At 39.8% G+C, this 17,273-nt stretch overlaps 2 protein-coding genes across 4 annotated transcripts in view; one reads left to right on the top strand and one right to left on the bottom strand.

Annotated features, from left to right (window-relative positions):
• Positions 1 to 12,482, bottom strand: part of LOC132173773 (ATP-dependent DNA helicase Q-like 2) — a 33,638-nt gene extending 21,156 nt beyond the window's left edge. For all 3 annotated transcript variants that reach the window (XM_059585372.1, XM_059585373.1, XM_059585374.1), the window contains exons 1-4: positions 12,329 to 12,482; positions 2,514 to 2,734; positions 639 to 785; positions 332 to 547 (exon numbers count right to left, since the gene is read on the bottom strand). In XM_059585372.1, the coding sequence (XP_059441355.1) occupies positions 332 to 547; positions 639 to 785; positions 2,514 to 2,734; positions 12,329 to 12,398 (654 nt within the window). In that variant the 5' untranslated portion in view covers positions 12,399 to 12,482. The remainder of the gene's footprint in view (positions 1 to 331; positions 548 to 638; positions 786 to 2,513; positions 2,735 to 12,328) is intronic.
• Positions 12,483 to 14,302: 1,820 nt separating this feature from the next.
• Positions 14,303 to 15,461, top strand: LOC132174054 (protein OXIDATIVE STRESS 3 LIKE 4-like). The gene is made up of 3 exons (XM_059585765.1): positions 14,303 to 14,343; positions 14,935 to 15,115; positions 15,165 to 15,461. The coding sequence occupies exons 1-3, from the start codon at positions 14,303 to 14,305 to the stop codon at positions 15,459 to 15,461; spliced, it is 519 nt and encodes a 172-aa protein (XP_059441748.1).
• The last annotated feature ends 1,812 nt before the right edge of the window (positions 15,462 to 17,273 follow it).

The raw sequence follows: 17,273 nt of genomic DNA, 5'->3' as shown, positions 1-17,273 counted from the left end.
GTATATATACAAAGAAACATACAAATATATATGTACATTACATACTTTGTAGCACAAGGAGTACTTTGCTATTATGTTTTTTTTTGTCTATGTTTTATCCCCCAAACTAAGAACGATTAATTTTCTAAAAAATAGTACTGCCTCTCATATAAGTTATTGGGTACATACAGAACATGCAAAGGAAGGTAGGGCAAGTATTCATTTAACACATTTGAATCAGAACCACCAAACCAACAACTATTGACAGCCAAGAGAAAGACAGAACCAAGATGCTTAGTCTGACTTCGGAATCAAGAATGAAGATTATTATTTTTTTAAGAAAAATACATACGTCTATTGAAATTAGAGAGAGACAACCAGCGCGATGACACTTCTCAAGTTTTGACATAAATCTCTTGCTCTTTGATATCTTTTCTGGTGTGACATACAACAATTTGAGATCTCCTTCACCCTTTTCAAGAGCCCTGTATATGAACTTCTCGTCTTCCTTGCTAGTAGTTGATGTCAACATATGCACTGGAATGCCTAAAGCAGTCAAACCCATTACCTGAAGTAACAGTTGCAAAAGAAGCTATCATATATAGGGGTTCCATGTAGCACATTTGTTAGAAAGCAGAATAGTATAAAATAAAGGGCACCTGATCCTGAATTAAGGAAAGCAAAGGACTAACAACAAGAGCAACTCCATCACGAAGAATAGCTGGAAGCTGGTAACACAGGCTTTTGCCACCACCTGCAGCCATAATCACTAGAACATCTCTTCCGCTCATGATTGCATTAACAATCTGGCATCCATTGATTACTGATTAGTAAAAATCTATGTATAGGGTAGGGAAAAAAAGTTTTCAAGCTACAAACACCACGTAAACAAGAGGCCTCAACATGCACCAATACTCTTTACTTCAGAAACTAATTATAATTCATGGTACTCTTACAAAGAAATAAGTAATTCAAACTCTATCAAAATTATGAAGAAAATAATAATCATAATTATGAAATTAGCATATACCTAACAACTCTAGGAATCGAGAGTAATAGCCAATTAAAAGAGAACAGTGATAGCATCATACCAATATTAAGAAAACTGTCCATATGAGGGGAAATGACAACTTTGCGCTTTCGAAACTTTTTTTTTTTTCTTTCAATGAATGGATTACATAAGAATGTTTATGCACAGAATCCACAATGGAAAAAATAATAGCCTATCAATAAGAAGAGATATGACAACTTTTTGTGCTCTTGAATTTTTTTTTTTTTTAATCCATGAATGGATTAACAACATAAGAATGTTTATGCAAGAATCCAGCAAGGCTTGTAATTAAAGCCAGGGCATCACACTAGTAAATGCACTACCAATGGTACCACAAGAGGGATTGGCTTAGTGGCAAAGCTTACTCCCATGAGGTTTGGTGTGGAGAAGACACGCGCTCAAGTCTCTGTGAAGGTGATGCTAAGAGGGCAAGACTCATGCCCATTAATGCTTCCCCATGGACTTCCTACCACTAAGCCCTTTCTGGGGCTGAGGTCAAGCTATGCCCAACCCTTCTTGAGGAAGTACCTGTGGATCCCCCATGTCACAGGTTCGTCTAGCCCCTCCCGACTGGTGTCCCAATGGGTAAGGTGTTACTATGATTACAACCAAATAAAGAATTCCAACCTTTGGGCACCCCCTACCCTTTTTGCTTAGAAAAATGCACCACCAATGGAATTTCAAACCCCAAATGAATATTCAAATTAAAATTAAGGGGTTGTATCCATAGCTGTAAAACAATATCACTAAACTAAGCTTTTTCTTGCATAAATCCCAAATCATATCCTTTTGCTATAACTTTTAAATCCCTAAAACCAAAGAGTTTTCTTAACCTTTGTCCCATATGAAACACTAATTTTAGCTTCCTTAAAACCCTAATTAGTCATTTCCTCGGAAAAAGCTGTGAACTTAATGCTTTCAATCTATAAAGAGCTTAGATACAGAATTCATCTAAACACTTTTCCCATCCATAATATTAAACCAGCCTTCTTTATCAAAAACATAAAATTAAAGCCTTGAGCTCACCTATTGTAATTGTAGGTAACCCCTACTCTTTGAATTAGATGGCCATCCTACATCACATGGCCATGAATTCTCCCACTTCTAATAATGTTTCTAGTGTACACCTCTAGATCTTCATTTCAATTTTTTCTTCTTTTGTTTCTTTTGTCAAATGCCATACAGTTCTAGTGCACTTGGGTAATCAGGAGGTTCCTTTCAAATTCCATTCAAACTCAAAAAGCTTTCATCCAAAAGAGGAGAGATGTGAGGAAGTAATCAGGAGGTTATATACCATCCACTTCTCCAGAAAAATAACTAAATAAATCAGAATATGACAAATGACACTAAAAAAGAAGGCTGAAATAGGATTAACTTTTTTTTTGGCTGAAAAACTATATAGGATCAGACTATAGAAGCAGCAGTGCACGAATTAGCTAGCGTTCAAAAAAAATAAAAAAAATCTGCCCTAGAGAGAACTTACTTCTCTTTGATTTGCACGGTATGTGGATATGCCAAAAACATTGAACCGAACATCATCAGCTTCAGAATCCCACTCAAATTGCCCAGACCAGTTTTCAACAGTAGTTGAAGCATCATCTGTAACTGGGTCTCCTGATCCTTTACATGCTTCCAACAGGGTCTTCAGTTCAGACTGTCTTTCATGCAACTTCTCTTGCTGTTCAAGCAACATCTGTATTTGGACTAGACAATGACACAGTGGAAACTCAGAACGCAACATGAAGAAACAAGAAAAAATCATGTCTACATTTTAAAGAGTAGATAATGATTGCAAAACAGAAATTCAATGATCAGATTTTCCTTAGAGGTAGTAGCACAACCACTGATCGTTATTGCCTATACATGGATACCAAGATCTGCCACAGACTGCATAAATGAATACAATATCTAAACTAATGGAGAACTAACTTGAGCTAAGTCAGCCTAGTTTTTTCCTTTCAAAAAAAAAAAACTAGGCTGACTTCGCTCAAGTTGGTTCTCCATGAGCTTGAGATCCCTGGGCATCTCAATAAAAGACATCTAAGTACGCCTATGGGTTACATCAATCTTTCACACCTACAGGATCTTTCTTTTCCCTTGAAAGTGAATGTAACATGCTCTCTTCTCTCTCTTGCCTGTGTCGGAGCGTGAGGGGCGCGTGAGAGTTGGTTTTGTGCTAGTTTAGGTTGTATCATGGCTGGTTCGAGGAGGTGGTCAGTGGAGTCAAAGGAGTTTGAGGTTTTGATTAAGGTGGGGGCAGCTGGGGTAAGGATTTTAGAGAGGAGTAAGAGGTTCAAGAGGTCCATTTTCTTGAAAAAGGATGAATTAGCGTGGATGGTGAGAATAGGAGAGGCGCTGGTGGCTGTGGACAATTCAGAAGTTTTTTGGGATCAGTCTAGAGCTGGGTATCCTAGGATAATAGCTCAGAAATGTTCAAACAGGCATGGATGTTTTCTGACAGTGGAGGAATTTGATGGAAGAAGGAGGTGCGGCTCAATCATCATCCCTGAAGGACGTCGTGGGTTTGGGTGGGATCGTTTCGTCGAGGAAATGCAAGTGGCAAACTCGTCTCTCTGTGACTCTCGAGGTGTAAGTGAGCAACGAGTGTTAAGGGAAGACAAGAGAGATAAGGAGGTGAAGGAAAGAAGGAGCTATGCGGAAACACTGAAAATGTCATTAAAGTCAACCAAGGATTGCTGCAATTCTTTCCAAGAACCGAAGAACAAAGTGACTAGGAGGCAGAAAGACGACTCTGAGCACAGGAAACAGCAAGCTCAAGTTTATGGCAGCAAAGGGGTGTTTCTGTCGAAGACCCAAGGTTCGACGTCGGCCTTTGGTGTTTCTGGGGTGGGTCCGACGAAGCTGCCCTTGCCGGCGAGGTCTGATACATGTCCGGTAAGGTTTGGTAGGCACAGCGTGAAGAATGGAGGATGCATGGGAGCGCCGATAGGAGCTCCGACCAGTCGCAATTCTTTGCCGGCAGGGCAGAAGGTGTCGACGTCAGTTTCTGGGCACTTGAAGGGACGGGAGGGAGTGGTGAACCATGCTGGGCAGACCTACTCTGCTGTACATCTCGAGCTCCTCAACGTTAGGGAGACTTTGAGTTGTCTGAAACGAGAATGTGACGTGGGATTGCTTAAACTTGATAGAGTATTCAAGCAGTTGGAGGGCAATGGGCTTGGGCAGGGAGATAAGAAAGATGTAGGCCAACAAAGTTCAGTTTGGAAAGAAAAGGGAAAGTGTGGGCTGAGCTCAAACCCAACAGCAAGATGAAGGTGAAAAAAAGAGTAGTTTTTAAGCCCAAAGGACTGCTGGGCTCAGGCGTGGGCTGCTTCAGTAGAGTTGGACCGAATTTATGTCTCTCAGCTGAGGTGGCACTCAGGGAGGAGGCTGAGAATAAATCGTTGGAGCTCAGACCTCACGTGGTACAACCGGAGAACTCGTCGTTGCTGGCCGAGAAGTTTCTACCTGTGGGTGGAAGGGCTAGATCAGCGGAAAGGGGTATACTCACAGAGTTTGTCGGCACTTCTGCTCGGGATGGCGATGGGTTTATGGTCGGTGAGAACTCAAGCAACAGAGTCTTCACCTTTCCAGCGAAGGTTCAGTCTACCGAAAAGGGAAAGGGTTTGTTGACTTATAGGAGAAGGCATTTTGGGCTGAAAACATGGGATGATGTGTCGGTAGGCACGATTGCGGCTTCTGGGCAGGGGAAAGGAGTTTTGGGGTCGAGGCCGGAATCAACCCAAAGGGTGCCGCAGACGCAAGTTTTGCCGGAAAATGCCCAGAGCTCGCCGATATGTTCGGTGGAGACCGGAATTTGTCCAGAGGGTGCCGGAGAAGCTGGGGAATGTATTGCGACGTGTGGGCAGGGGAAAGGGAGACTGGGGTCGAAGCTGGTTTCAGCCCAGAGGGTGCCGGAGACGCAATTCCGGCCGGAAAATACCCAGAGCCTGCCGATGTGTTTTGTGGAGACAAGAGATGGGGGGGCAGGTACGGGTGAGGGTACTGATCAGTTCCTGGTGGTGATACCCTCTAGTCAGAATAAAAGGATGGTAGAGGGGAGCTGTTCACAGGAATTCTGTCGGGGGGAGGCAAGCAGTACGAGTCCCCAGTTTCTTGAGGGAATAAAAGGAGTGGAGTGTATGCCGGCTATGGAGCCTTTCGGGACTAGCTCTAGTTTGGAAGAGGAAAGTATCTTAGATTCTGTTGGGTTGGAGGATTTAGGGCCAGGATTGATGTCTTCCAGTTGGGTAGTTAATAATTGCCTCAAATTCTGCCCTAAAATTGGTATTACAGATGAAGGGAAGAAAGGGGAGTTGGAGTTGCTGTTCAACTCTATTGAAGCTTCTAGGATTCAGGGTGATGCTGATTTGGGAGGCATCTCTGCCTATGTTCCAGCCCCAACAGGATTAAAGGAGCTCAAGGATTGTGAGAGGGGCACGTTGGTGGATCATGAAGCTTAACATAGTAGCATGGAATGTGAGAGGGTTGAATGCCCTCAAAAAAATGTTGCGTATTAGGGGTTTATTGAAAGAGTGGAAAGTAGATGTAGTGTGTTTGATTGAGACAAAGATGGAGGTTATTTCCCAAGAGGTGGTTCATAGTCTTTGGGGAGGCCAACATGTGGGATGGAAGTTTAAAGGGTCGAATGGCTTGTCGAGGGGGATGTTATTGATGTGGGATAGGAGGGTGGTGGAGTGTAAGGAGGAGTGTGTGGGGCATTTTTCCTTGGCTTGCTCTTTTCAAAATGTGGAGGATAACTGGGAGTGGGCTTTCGGGGGGGTATATGGTCCGAATGAGGATGGGGAGAGAAGGGCACTTTGGGAAGAGTTGGCTGGTTTGATGAATGTGTGGGAGGTTCCTTGGTGCCTTGCAGGGGATTTTAATATCGTTCGGTTCCCTAGTGAGCGCTCCAGTGTTTCTTACTATTCCACTGGCATGATGGATTTCTCGGATTTCATCTCAGAGAACAATTTGGTGGACATGCCCTTGATGGGGGGTCAATTTACGTGGTCTAATAATCAAGAAAATGAGAGCTGGTCTAGAATTGACCGTTTCTTGATTTCCTCGGATTGGGAAGATCATTACCCTGCAGTGTCACAAAGAAGACTTCAGCGCTTGATATCCGATCACTTCCCTTTATTATTGTATTGTGGGGCCCCTTGTGGAGGTAATAAGAGCTTTAAATTTCAAAATATGTGGCTTAAAGCTGAAGGCTTTGTTGATAAGGTTAGCTCTTGGTGGGGAACTTATTCATTTGAGGGTTTACCTAGTTTTGTGCTTGCAAAAAAATTGAAATCTCTCAAATTGGATTTGAAAAAGTGGAATGAGGAGGAGTTTGGGGACATTGGGAGAAAGAAAAAGGAGCTATTGGGAGGTATTCAGGAGTTGGATGATTTGGCAGAGGAAAGAGGGTTAGCACAGGAGGAAAAGGTCCGAAAGGTGGATATGGTGAAAGAATTGGAGAACACCTTGCTTTGTGAAGAAATCCATTGGCGACAAAAATCGAGAACTTTGTGGCTCAAGGAGGGGGACCGCAATACTCGTTTCTTTCACAAGATGGCAAACTCTCACCGCAGGTACAATCGTGTGGAAGAGTTGCGTATTAATGGTGTTCTTTCCGATGATCCAGCTGAGGTAAAAGCTCACATTGTGAGTTATTATCAAAGATTATACACGGAACAAAGCACGTGGCGACCTAGAATGGACAACCAGCCTTTTTTATCCATAGATGAGGAGGATAATAGGTGGTTGGAAAGAGATTTTGAGGAAAAGGAAGTTTGGGAGGTGGTTAAAGGCATGGATGGTGATAAGGCTCCGGGTCCAGATGGTTTCTCCATGGCTTTTTTTCAAGCCTGCTGGGGTGTTGTCAAACATGATGTCATGGCGGTTTTTGCCGAGTTCCATCGTAGACGGCAGTTGGTGAGGAGCTTGAATGCAACTTTTATTTCCTTGATCCCAAAAAAGGCAGATGCGGTGGAGATGAAGGATTTTCGGCCTATTAGTTTGGTGGGAGGGGTGTACAAAATTGTTTCTAAGGTTCTTGCTATCAGGATGAGAACTGTGTTGGGTAAGATCATATCATACTCTCAAAATGCTTTTATTGGGGGCCGCCAAATCCTAGATTCTGTCCTTATTGCAAATGAAAGTGTGGATAGTCGCATGAAGTCAGGGGTGCCCGGTGTTCTTTGCAAATTAGATTTGGAGAAGGCCTACGATCATGTGAATTGGGACTTTGTGTTGTATTTGGTGCGTAGGTGTGGGTTTGGTGAGAGGTGGAGGGCGTGGATGGAGTGGTGTATTACTTCGGTAAGATTTTCCATTCTTGTGAATGGTTCTCCGGAAGGCTTCTTTAATAGCTCAAGGGGAATTCGGCAAGGGGATCCCCTTTCTCCGTTACTTTTTGTGCTGGTTATGGAGGCCTTGAGTAAGATGGTGAATGTGTCGGTTGACCAAGGCTTTTTGACTGGTTTCTCGGTGGGAAATAGGGGGTTATCGGAGTTAGTGGTTTCTCACTCTTTATTTGCTGATGACACATTGATTTTCTGTGAAGATTCTATCGAGCAAATCCGGTATGTGCGTCTCATTCTTCTATGTTTTGAAGCTGTGTCGGGCTTGAGAGTGAATCTTGGTAAATCTAAAATTGTGGCTATTGGTGAGGTGGAGAACATAGGGGTTTTAGCTAATATTCTTGGGTGTAGTGTTGCCGACTTGCCGATGAAGTATTTGGGTCTCCCTCTTGGGGCGGGGCATAAGGATAAGGTTATGTGGAATGATGTGATCGAAAAAATGGAGCGACAGATGGCAGGTTGGAAGAGAATGTATCTCTCTAAAGGAGGCCGTTTAACTCTCATTAAGAGTACGCTCTCTAATCTTCCGACTTACTTTTTGTCTCTGTTTCCAATTCCTATAAGTGTAGCTAAAAGACTTGAGAAAGTACAAAGAGACTTCCTATGGGGAGGGATGGGAGAAGAGCATAAGCTACATCTTGTAAATTGGGATCAAGTCTGTCGTCCCCTTCGGTATGGTGGGCTTGGCATTCGTAAGTTGCATCATTTTAATCAAGCGCTTCTGGGTAAATGGCTTTGGAGATATGCTAATGAGAGTGAGGCTCTATGGTATAAGGTTATCAAAGCTAAATATGAAGATCAGGAGGGTGGTTGGTGCACAAAGGAGGTTTCGGGTTCCCATGGTGTGGGTTTATGGAAGCACATTAGGCAAGGTTGGAATTTCTTTGCCAAAGGTATTCATTATGAGGTGGGGGAGGGTTCAAAAGTTCGTTTTTGGCATGATATCTGGTGTGGGGACTCCTCTTTGAAGCATGCTTTCCCGTCTTTGTACAGCATAGCCAGACATAAAGAAGCTTGGGTGAAGGATAACTTTATTTGGAGGAATGGGGTTGTCGAATGGAATGTCATTTTTGTGAGGTCGGTTCAGGATTGGGAGATGGATTTGATTTCCTCCTTTTTTGACCGGTTGTATTCGTACAAGATATCCTTGGGTTCTATGGATTGTATTCGATGGTCTTCGTCTAAGAAAGGCAATTTCGAGGTTAAGTCCCTCTTCAAGGCCTTGTCCAAATGTGATCATGAATTGTTTCCTTGGAAGAGCATTTGGCGGACAAAGGTGCCTTTGCGAGTGGCTTTTTTCGGGTGGACCGCGGCCTTAGGCAAAATTTTGACTCACGACACCCTGCGGAAGAGGAACATAGTGGTAGTGGAATGGTGTTGTATGTGCAAGAAGAATGAAGAGTCGGTTGATCATCTTCTTCTCCATTGCGAGATTGCACGTGTTCTTTGGCATACTATTTTTGATCGGTTTGGGCTGTTTTGGGTCATGCCATGCAAGGTGAGGGGCTTGTTCGATTGTTGGTGGTCGGGAGGAAGTTCTCGAAGCGCGGTAGTGTGGAAGATGATCCCTTTGTGTCTTATGTGGTGTATTTGGAATGAAAGGAATGCTAGATGCTTTGAAAACTCCACTAGGACTATAGAGGAATTGACTCATTTTTTCTTCTTTACTTTGTATTCCTGGACGGCCGCTTGGCTAGCTCCTATAGGAATTAGCTACTCTGATTTTCTTGTTCATTTTTCTCCCTCTTAGGCGCTCTCTTGTATACTTCCCGTGTATATGGGTTGCGCCCCTCTGCGCTCTTTTATATCATATTTACTTATCAAAAAAAAAACACCTACAAGATCTACATCAACATCTATGTAATCCACAATTACATAGGCAGATTAATGGGTCCACAGTCTCAATAAGTATAAAAATCATTGACCTTGTATTATAAGCCTTCTTTTTAGAAAATATTTCTACCATATGTTTATAATAACATCTATATTAGGGTTTTCCTAAAAAAGAGTTTTATCACATAAACTCATATTTGATCAAATAAGCATTGTAGAGTTGTTTAATAAATATATAAAATACCTTTTATCTTTTCTTCGGTATCGTCTTTACTACGTATAACCTCTGCTATACACATATATACACATTCTATGTCCCATAACAGCAAAACGTATACATATGTGTATATCTAAAGCAATAAAGTAATTCATCAAATTATATCAATTAGGGATAAATGCAAAATTAGTCCATGTGGTTGGCCTAAATTACAAATCGCCCCATCTCGTATCAAAATGAATTCAAAAGTCCTTGGGGTATGCCAAAAAAAAATTTCGTTTTTGGAGTCAAATTCTGTTAAAACATTTGACAGATTATGTTAGGTGCCACATTGCCAATAAAATGACGATGTGTGTCACTCTTAATAAAAAATACAAATATGCTAAATTTATATACTAAAAAAATAATTTCTTTTTTACAAAAAAAAAAAAGGAAAGGAGTGGCCTACGAGCTAACCCCGACATTGAAGCCTCACGGAACCGTGTGGATGCCTTGAAAACACTTATCCGTCACACTGGATGAGGTGAAGCATATGATGGCCGAGATTGACACCGACGGAGACAGCTTCATTTCATTCCAAGAGTTCACCCATTTTGCTCGTGCTAATCATGGTGTATAAAAGGATGTTGCCAAGATATTCTAATGTCTCCGTCTGTCTCTTCTTTTTTTGTTTTAATCATATTTTCATGTCATCTCCATGTTCAATTGTTTAAAGCTATTACATGAGTGGGTTTTCCAAGTACTAAGAATTATGCGCTGGAGTTGTATTACAACAAGATTTTGCAGATGCCGGTTGGGTCGAAGATTGATTTCTGCAAATTTTGTGTGGTTTGGTCCGAACACGTGTACGAGGAGAGCGTCAGTGAAGAGATGAAGAGGATGGGAAAGGAGGGGAGGATTCCTTTGCCATGGGAGTTGTTGACATCAGTGCTGAGAATTCTGGGTCACTGCACTATGGAGGTGACAAAGAAGAAGGAGGTGTTAGATGCGGCGTGGGCAGCATGTAGGAGTCTATATGACTATAGGCGGCGTGTAGGAGTCTGTATGATGTATTTAAAAATCTAAATGATTAAATAAATAAAACTAGAGTTAGAACTTATACCAAGCAATTCCTCTTTAAAATGCTCCAAAGCTGTGAGACCAAAAGCCTCTTCTTTCTCGCAATATTTCTATCGATTTTTCTATACTCTCACATACCTTATGAGTGTTAAAAGAAGGAAATTTGAATGTGCATTTTCTGAATTCAGCTATTATAGGAAAAAATATCGAGCTCTGTTGAACTGAGGACCTCATAATTCGAACAACACCTTATAAAAAGTGGCGTCACAAATTTCCTAAAGTCTCATGAAACTTCCTTAGTTCAAACTGGCTACCCAGCAGTTCAAACTGCTACCTTAGTCACTAAGTTTTTGGCGCAGCAATTTCTCCTTCTGACAGGTGAACGTTCGAACTAAAATTCTTCTTTGTTTGAATTGATAATAGCTTAAGTTTTTGGCGCTGCAATTTCTCCTTCTGACAGGTGAACGTTCGAACTAAAATTCTTCTTTGTTTGAATTGATAATAGCTTAAGTTTTTGGCGCTGCAATTTCTCCTTCTGACAGGTGAACGTTCGAACTAAAATTCTTCTTTGTTCGAATTGATAATAGCTTAAGTTTTTGGCGCTGCAATTTCTCCTTCTGACAGGTGAACGTTCGAACTAAAATTCTTCTTTGTTCGAATTGATAATAGCTTAATCACTAAGTTTTCTTCATTGTGGTTTGAACTACTATCTTCCTAATTCGAACTGCACTTAGCTGAAATCATGGACAACCCATGCGCAACCCATTCAAGTGGTGACAACTGGCAAAATTGTACAAGGGGAGAATGGCCTACGATTGAAAGGAGAGAAGACCAAAAAGGAAGTTAAGCCACTCACCCCATTCATTGCTACAAAAATTCTATTAGATACTCGATCACTTCTCTCCTAAAAGAGAAACCTTTCTTCAGTAGAATCAACTTATTGACTTAGGCATCAAAGGTATTTCCGCCGGCTCACACCAGCATGCCTCTGAATTAATTTGTTTGGTGATTTCAGGTTTTCCTTCTTGTGGACTTGGTAGTGTGGATTTCAGCATCATCCATATTCATTTTAAAAAACTCATCAATAGTACTTGTTTTTCTTTCAAAATAAATTAAGAACGAATAGATATTATTGATCACTCAAAGTTATTGTTCAACAACTTGTTAATTTTATGAAAACCAAGTGAGATTCATGGGCTTAACCCACACTTTCTCCTTTCTTCAGCAATTTTCCCATCATCAAGTAGTAGGAATAACTAAACAGTAAGCAAGAGAAGAGATACTTCCAAACGCGCTTCAGCCGAATGAACCTTTCCCAAAAATTTGTATTATTGAGCAAAGAAAACAAATAGATTTTTGTCTTGTGGAGCTTTCATTATTGTGGTCTATGGATTCTGGGATTATTACTCTTATCACTTCTTCTTTTTTCTTATTTTCTGTAAATAAATATAAGTGCTTAATATTTTAAAACAAACAAATGTTGTCTTGACAAATCGTTAAATCAAATAATGTCTGTGATTTAATGATCACATACATTCTTTATATATATAAAAGAACGATCATTGTCATGAAATTTCTTTTATTTCTATTTTTATGTTTGAACTCAAGCAAAACAGTGACTGTGTTATCTTCCTCAATCAGTCTTTTGTTTTATACCTAAGACCCACAAAGACTTTAATTTTTTAAACAGAAAACTGAATTTTCAGAAACAAATTAAGAAGCAACAAGAAAACATTAAGAACAAAAGTGAAAAGCAGCTGTAAAAACGAAATTTAACGTAAAGCAAAATAAATCAATAAATAATATGTAAAATCCAAGACAGAGAGAGAGGAAAGGAACCTTGGACATCTTCAATCTCAACCTCTACGCGATGCAGCTCCTCTAAGATCACCTGGTCTTGGGCGTCCATTCCCCGGTAGAATGCGATTACGATTGCATGAAAGCAAAGGGTCGGTCTTTTCGAAATTCGCCTTTTTTTTCTGTTCTTTTTTTTGTTTTGTTTTATAAAGAGAAAGGATGGATTTGGATTTCATCGCTCAAACATACAAACGGTCCTTAAAATATAAAAACTATTTTTTAAAAATATAACTACTTTTAAAAACTAAAAAACGGGAATATACCTCAAAACACATTAATAAACGTACTAAGATTTCTTATGTTATTTTAAAAATTAGGATAAAGTTCACTTACTTTTTTTAAATTACTACTTAATTGATAATATTTTTCTAAACTTTCAATTATGAGAATGTTACTCCTAAATTACCTAAACATTGTTAATACCTCCAAGGTTATGAAAAGATAAAAATGCACCAATAAATTTTTTAATAAGACAAAAATACCCTTATAAATTTGAAAAATAAAAAATAAAAAAATTAATGTTTTTTAAAAACGAAAATTTTAATAAAAAAACTATTTTTATTTTTATTTTTTTAAACAAACGATTTTTTTTTAATTATGTTTTAAAAAACGAAAATTTAAAAATAAAAATAAAAAAAATAAAAAAAAAAAACAAGAAAAACAAAAATTTTAAAAAAAAATTTCTAATAAAAATGAATTTTTTTTTATTTTTAAATTTGGCCACCCTTTGATTTTTTTTTTTTTTTAAGGTTTTTTCTATAAGTTTTAGTATTTTTTTGTTTTTATTTTACTAAGGGTAGTTTCTTCATTGGAGGACATTGACAATGTTTTGATAGTTTTGGGGGGGACATTGACAATATTTTGCTAGTTTTTGAGACAATGTTCTAATTGAAAGTTTAGGGAGAACATTGTCAATTGAGTAGTAGTTAAAGAGAGTACGTATATTTTACCCTAAAAATTACTACATGATATTTAACACAATTAAAAATCTCTACCTTGTCTTACAAAAAAAAAAAAAAATCTCTAACTTGTTTATAATTTGAATAATTAATTCCAAAATATACCTCAAAACACATTAACAAACTTATTAAGATATTTTTTCTATTATTTAAATAATAAATAAAAGGGTTAATAACCTTTTTGGTACCTGAGTTTTAGGCATCGTTTGGCAAAAGCCATGGCCCAGACACTGTTCAGTGTCTGGGCCATTGACCGGCTTTCCCTCTCAATATTTGGCATATTTTTTACCATATTACCCCTCTCTCTGAAAATTTTCCAGAGACATAAATCCCATGCTTTGTGTTTAGAGAGCTGCTTCTACGCGGTCCTGACAAAAAAGGCATATTTTATGCCTTCTATTAAAATGCTGACACCTCTCCTAATACACTTTAAGAAAATAAAATCAAAACACCGGATAACAACCAAAAAGAAAACAAGCAGAGGTATAGGCCGGAAAGAGAGAAATTACCAGTGGAGGAGAACCATTTTCCGCCGGAACCAGAAAAACCCACCAACAGACACAACTCAAGAATTCACAAAGAAACTATGTCAAGAATTATCGCAAACGTGGGTCGCGGGTCACGGCCCAACGTCGGTGACCGACGTGACTCAGCCGTGGGTCGACCGTGACCCAGTGACCCGCGTGGGTCTGGTGACCCACGGCGGGTCTTAGGCCGAGACCCAGCCGTGGGTCTGCTCTGGTCTCTCTCCTTCTCTCTCTCACCGTAGACCCAGCAGTGGGATTTTCTCAGGAAATTCAAATTCTGTGCGGATTGGGTCATCCAGAAGAGCAGTTGCCTGGCCTGTTGTTTCAAAGAAGCCAAGCAAGAAGACACTGAACAGTGTCTGGGAGCTGGAGGAAAAGAGTACAGCTGGAAATTTTTGGAAAAACAAATAAAGGGTAATACTGTAATTTCACATAAGGGGAAAAAAACTTAAACAGTATCTAGGCTGGCCATGCCTTTTGCCAAACACCACCTTGAAGACGATTCTGCACCGTTGGTATGACCCTTTAATGTTATACTAACGTGGATTTACCATTTAGTTTTTTTTTTTTTTTTTTAAGATGGACACGTGTCGCGATATTACGTGATTATGTGGCGATGACGTGGACTTCCGTTAGTGGCGGAATGACGGAAATTAACAGAGGTGGTGATTCAGTATTTTCCAAAATCGGAGGTACTAGATTTGTCATATTTTAAAACTTATGGGGAAAAAAATAAAAACATCTTCAGCCGAAAAGCTTCAGATTTGCGCACCTCCTCCAAGGAGGTGCGGAGCGGTTTCAACAGAGAAGGATTTGATTCTTTGGGTTCTTCGGAGGATTCTCTTCCCATCAACTAATTATTCTTTCTTTTTCTTTTCTTTTTTCAACTTTTGGGTACAAGCTTTTTGTTTTTGATATTTGGTGATCGAGAAAAAAGTTTGATTCTTTTTTTTTTTTTTAATTATTTGCCTGATCCGTTGAAATAATCGAAGGGAATCTGTAATACAAAGAAAGAAAAGAAGAAGAATACGTGATTTTATAGTTTTGATTTTTGGAATTAATTATTGTTTTTCTAAAATGGGTTTTGTTAATTGGTATACAGGACGGGATTATTGAGCCATTTTAGTGGGAAATCAAAGTCGTTTGCGAATCTATTAGACGCTTGCACAATGAAGGATCTGGAGAAATCTGAGAACCCATTCAACAAGAGGAGGAGAATTTTGTTGTCGTCAAGGAGATCTTCCCTCTACAGCTCCTTCAACTCTAAATCCATGCCACTGTTGGCTCTCAGGAAGATGAAGATGAAGAAGATCATCATCAACATCAACAAGGAGATCAAAGTCATTTGCGAATCTATCAGACGCTTGCACAGTGAAGGATCTGGAGAAATCTGAGAACCCATTCAACAAGAGGAGGAGAATTTTGTTGTCATCAAGGAGATCTTCCTTCTACAGCTCCTTTAACCCTAAATCCATGCCTCTGTTGGCTCTTGAGGAAGATGAAGATGAAGAAGATCATCATCAACATCGACAAGGATATCAATTGTCATCATCATCGCCTTCCTCATCATCATTGGGGAAAAAGAAACAGGAAAAAAGAGGTGCGCGATTTCTCTGGTTGTCGGAGTAGTCAGCAGGCAACAGAGATTGGCATGCATGGAGAAAAGGGTGCCGATCAGCATCTAGGGGTTGCCGAAGATTTCTGCCAGTGGAAAATTGTGACCCACCTAGAAAAGATAATGTCGGTCAAGGTATTGGGGCTGGAAGTAATACCTGCTATGAAGTCTTGCTTTTAGAAAACGTTGTGGCCAGTGTTTCGAAGTCGCCGGAGATGATTCTGCACCGGGGAAAAATGGCATAAAGGGGGAAAAATGTCGCGATATTCTGTACTGATGACCGTTTAGGTTTTTTTTTTTTTTTTTTTAGTGGACACGTGTCATGATATTACGTGATTACGTGGCGATGACGTGGATTTCTGTTAATGGGGGATTGATGGAAATTAACGGAAGTGGTGATTCGATCTTTACCAAAATCTAGGGTACTAGATTTGTCATGTTTTAAAACTTAGGAGAAAAAAAAATAAAAACATTAAAACCCAGGTACCAAAAATGTTATTAACCCTAAATAAAAAGAGGCGATTTAACCCATGCACCTAGCATCAGCCCAAACCAATCCTAGCCCTTCAAGATGAAGCCTAACCCATATACCTAACCTCAACCCAACCCAACACTAGCCCTTAAAAGACGCAGCTAACCTACATAATAGCCTCAGCTTAACTCGCACACCTAACCTCAGCTCAACCCAACACTAGCTCTTAAAAGACACGGCTAACCTATACAACTAGCCTCGGCCTAACTTGCGCGCCTAACCTCAGCCTAAGACAAGGCTAGCTCTTGAAGACGCAAGCCAACACTCGAATAGAGGTTAAGGAGGGAAAGAAGAGGTTAAAGGTGTTTTTGGATTTTTTTTATTTTTTTATTTTTTTTTATTGTTTTCTGTGTTAGTTTTATATATTTTGCTCAAGTAGAGATTTTTGGCTCCCCACAATCAACCCAGCATCCACCAACACTAGCATGGCAAAGGCCACGTCAGAATTTTTTTTTAAAATAATAATTTGTTAGGTTAGAAAAATCTCTCTTCCCCATTTCGTTGCCGCCTCCCCTGTTAGAAAGCATCTCTGTTTTCTTCTCTTCCCTCACACAAATCTCTCCCCCTCTCTCTTTCTCCTCTTTCCTCTTCACTCTCCCCTCACCGACGGCCGGCCTCCAGAGACCACGAAGGAGAGCCACCCACATCTCCGGCGATGAGCTACATTAGTCAAAATCCCCAAATTTCAGTGACGACAAGCCAACCATATGAACTGACGACGAGCCGGCCACATCTCCAACGACAAGCTACAATCTTCAAAATTCCCAAATTTCAGAATCTCCAACCCACTGTTTTAATCCATTTTTTGTCTCCCCTTGAAATGGACCCCCAAAATGGTATGTTGGGCCTTTTAATCTTCATTTAATTCTTGTAGCATAACTTAGTGAATGTTATTATTCGTATTTACTTCATCTAAATTTTGTTTTATTTGTTTTGATATTACTGAAAATGAAACTGTAGCTGATTTAGTGTCGGAAGATAATGCGGGCAATGGCAAGTCCGTGTTGAAGCTCATAGATGAAGTTGAAAATGTTGAGACACCTAAAAAAGGAATGGCATTTAGCTCCATAAACAAACTTAATATTTACTATAGGAGTTATGCGAAGAAAGAGGGTTTTGGTGTGGTACAAAAGATGATTAAAAAGAATGAAAAAGGGCATGCAGATTACCTTACTCTAGGATGTGCTCGTTATGGCAGCAGAAAACCTGGCTCAAGTAATAGTTTTTGTAAGCCTAGTCAAACAATTAGAACAGGGTGTAAGGCCAGTTTTAATGCGAAGTTAGTTGATACAAA

Source organism: Corylus avellana, chromosome ca3 (assembly GCF_901000735.1).
Source record: "Corylus avellana chromosome ca3, CavTom2PMs-1.0".
Taxonomy (NCBI): domain Eukaryota; kingdom Viridiplantae; phylum Streptophyta; class Magnoliopsida; order Fagales; family Betulaceae; genus Corylus; species Corylus avellana.
Note: the sequence above shows the minus strand (reverse complement) of the source record. Positions and strands in the feature narration are given on the sequence as shown.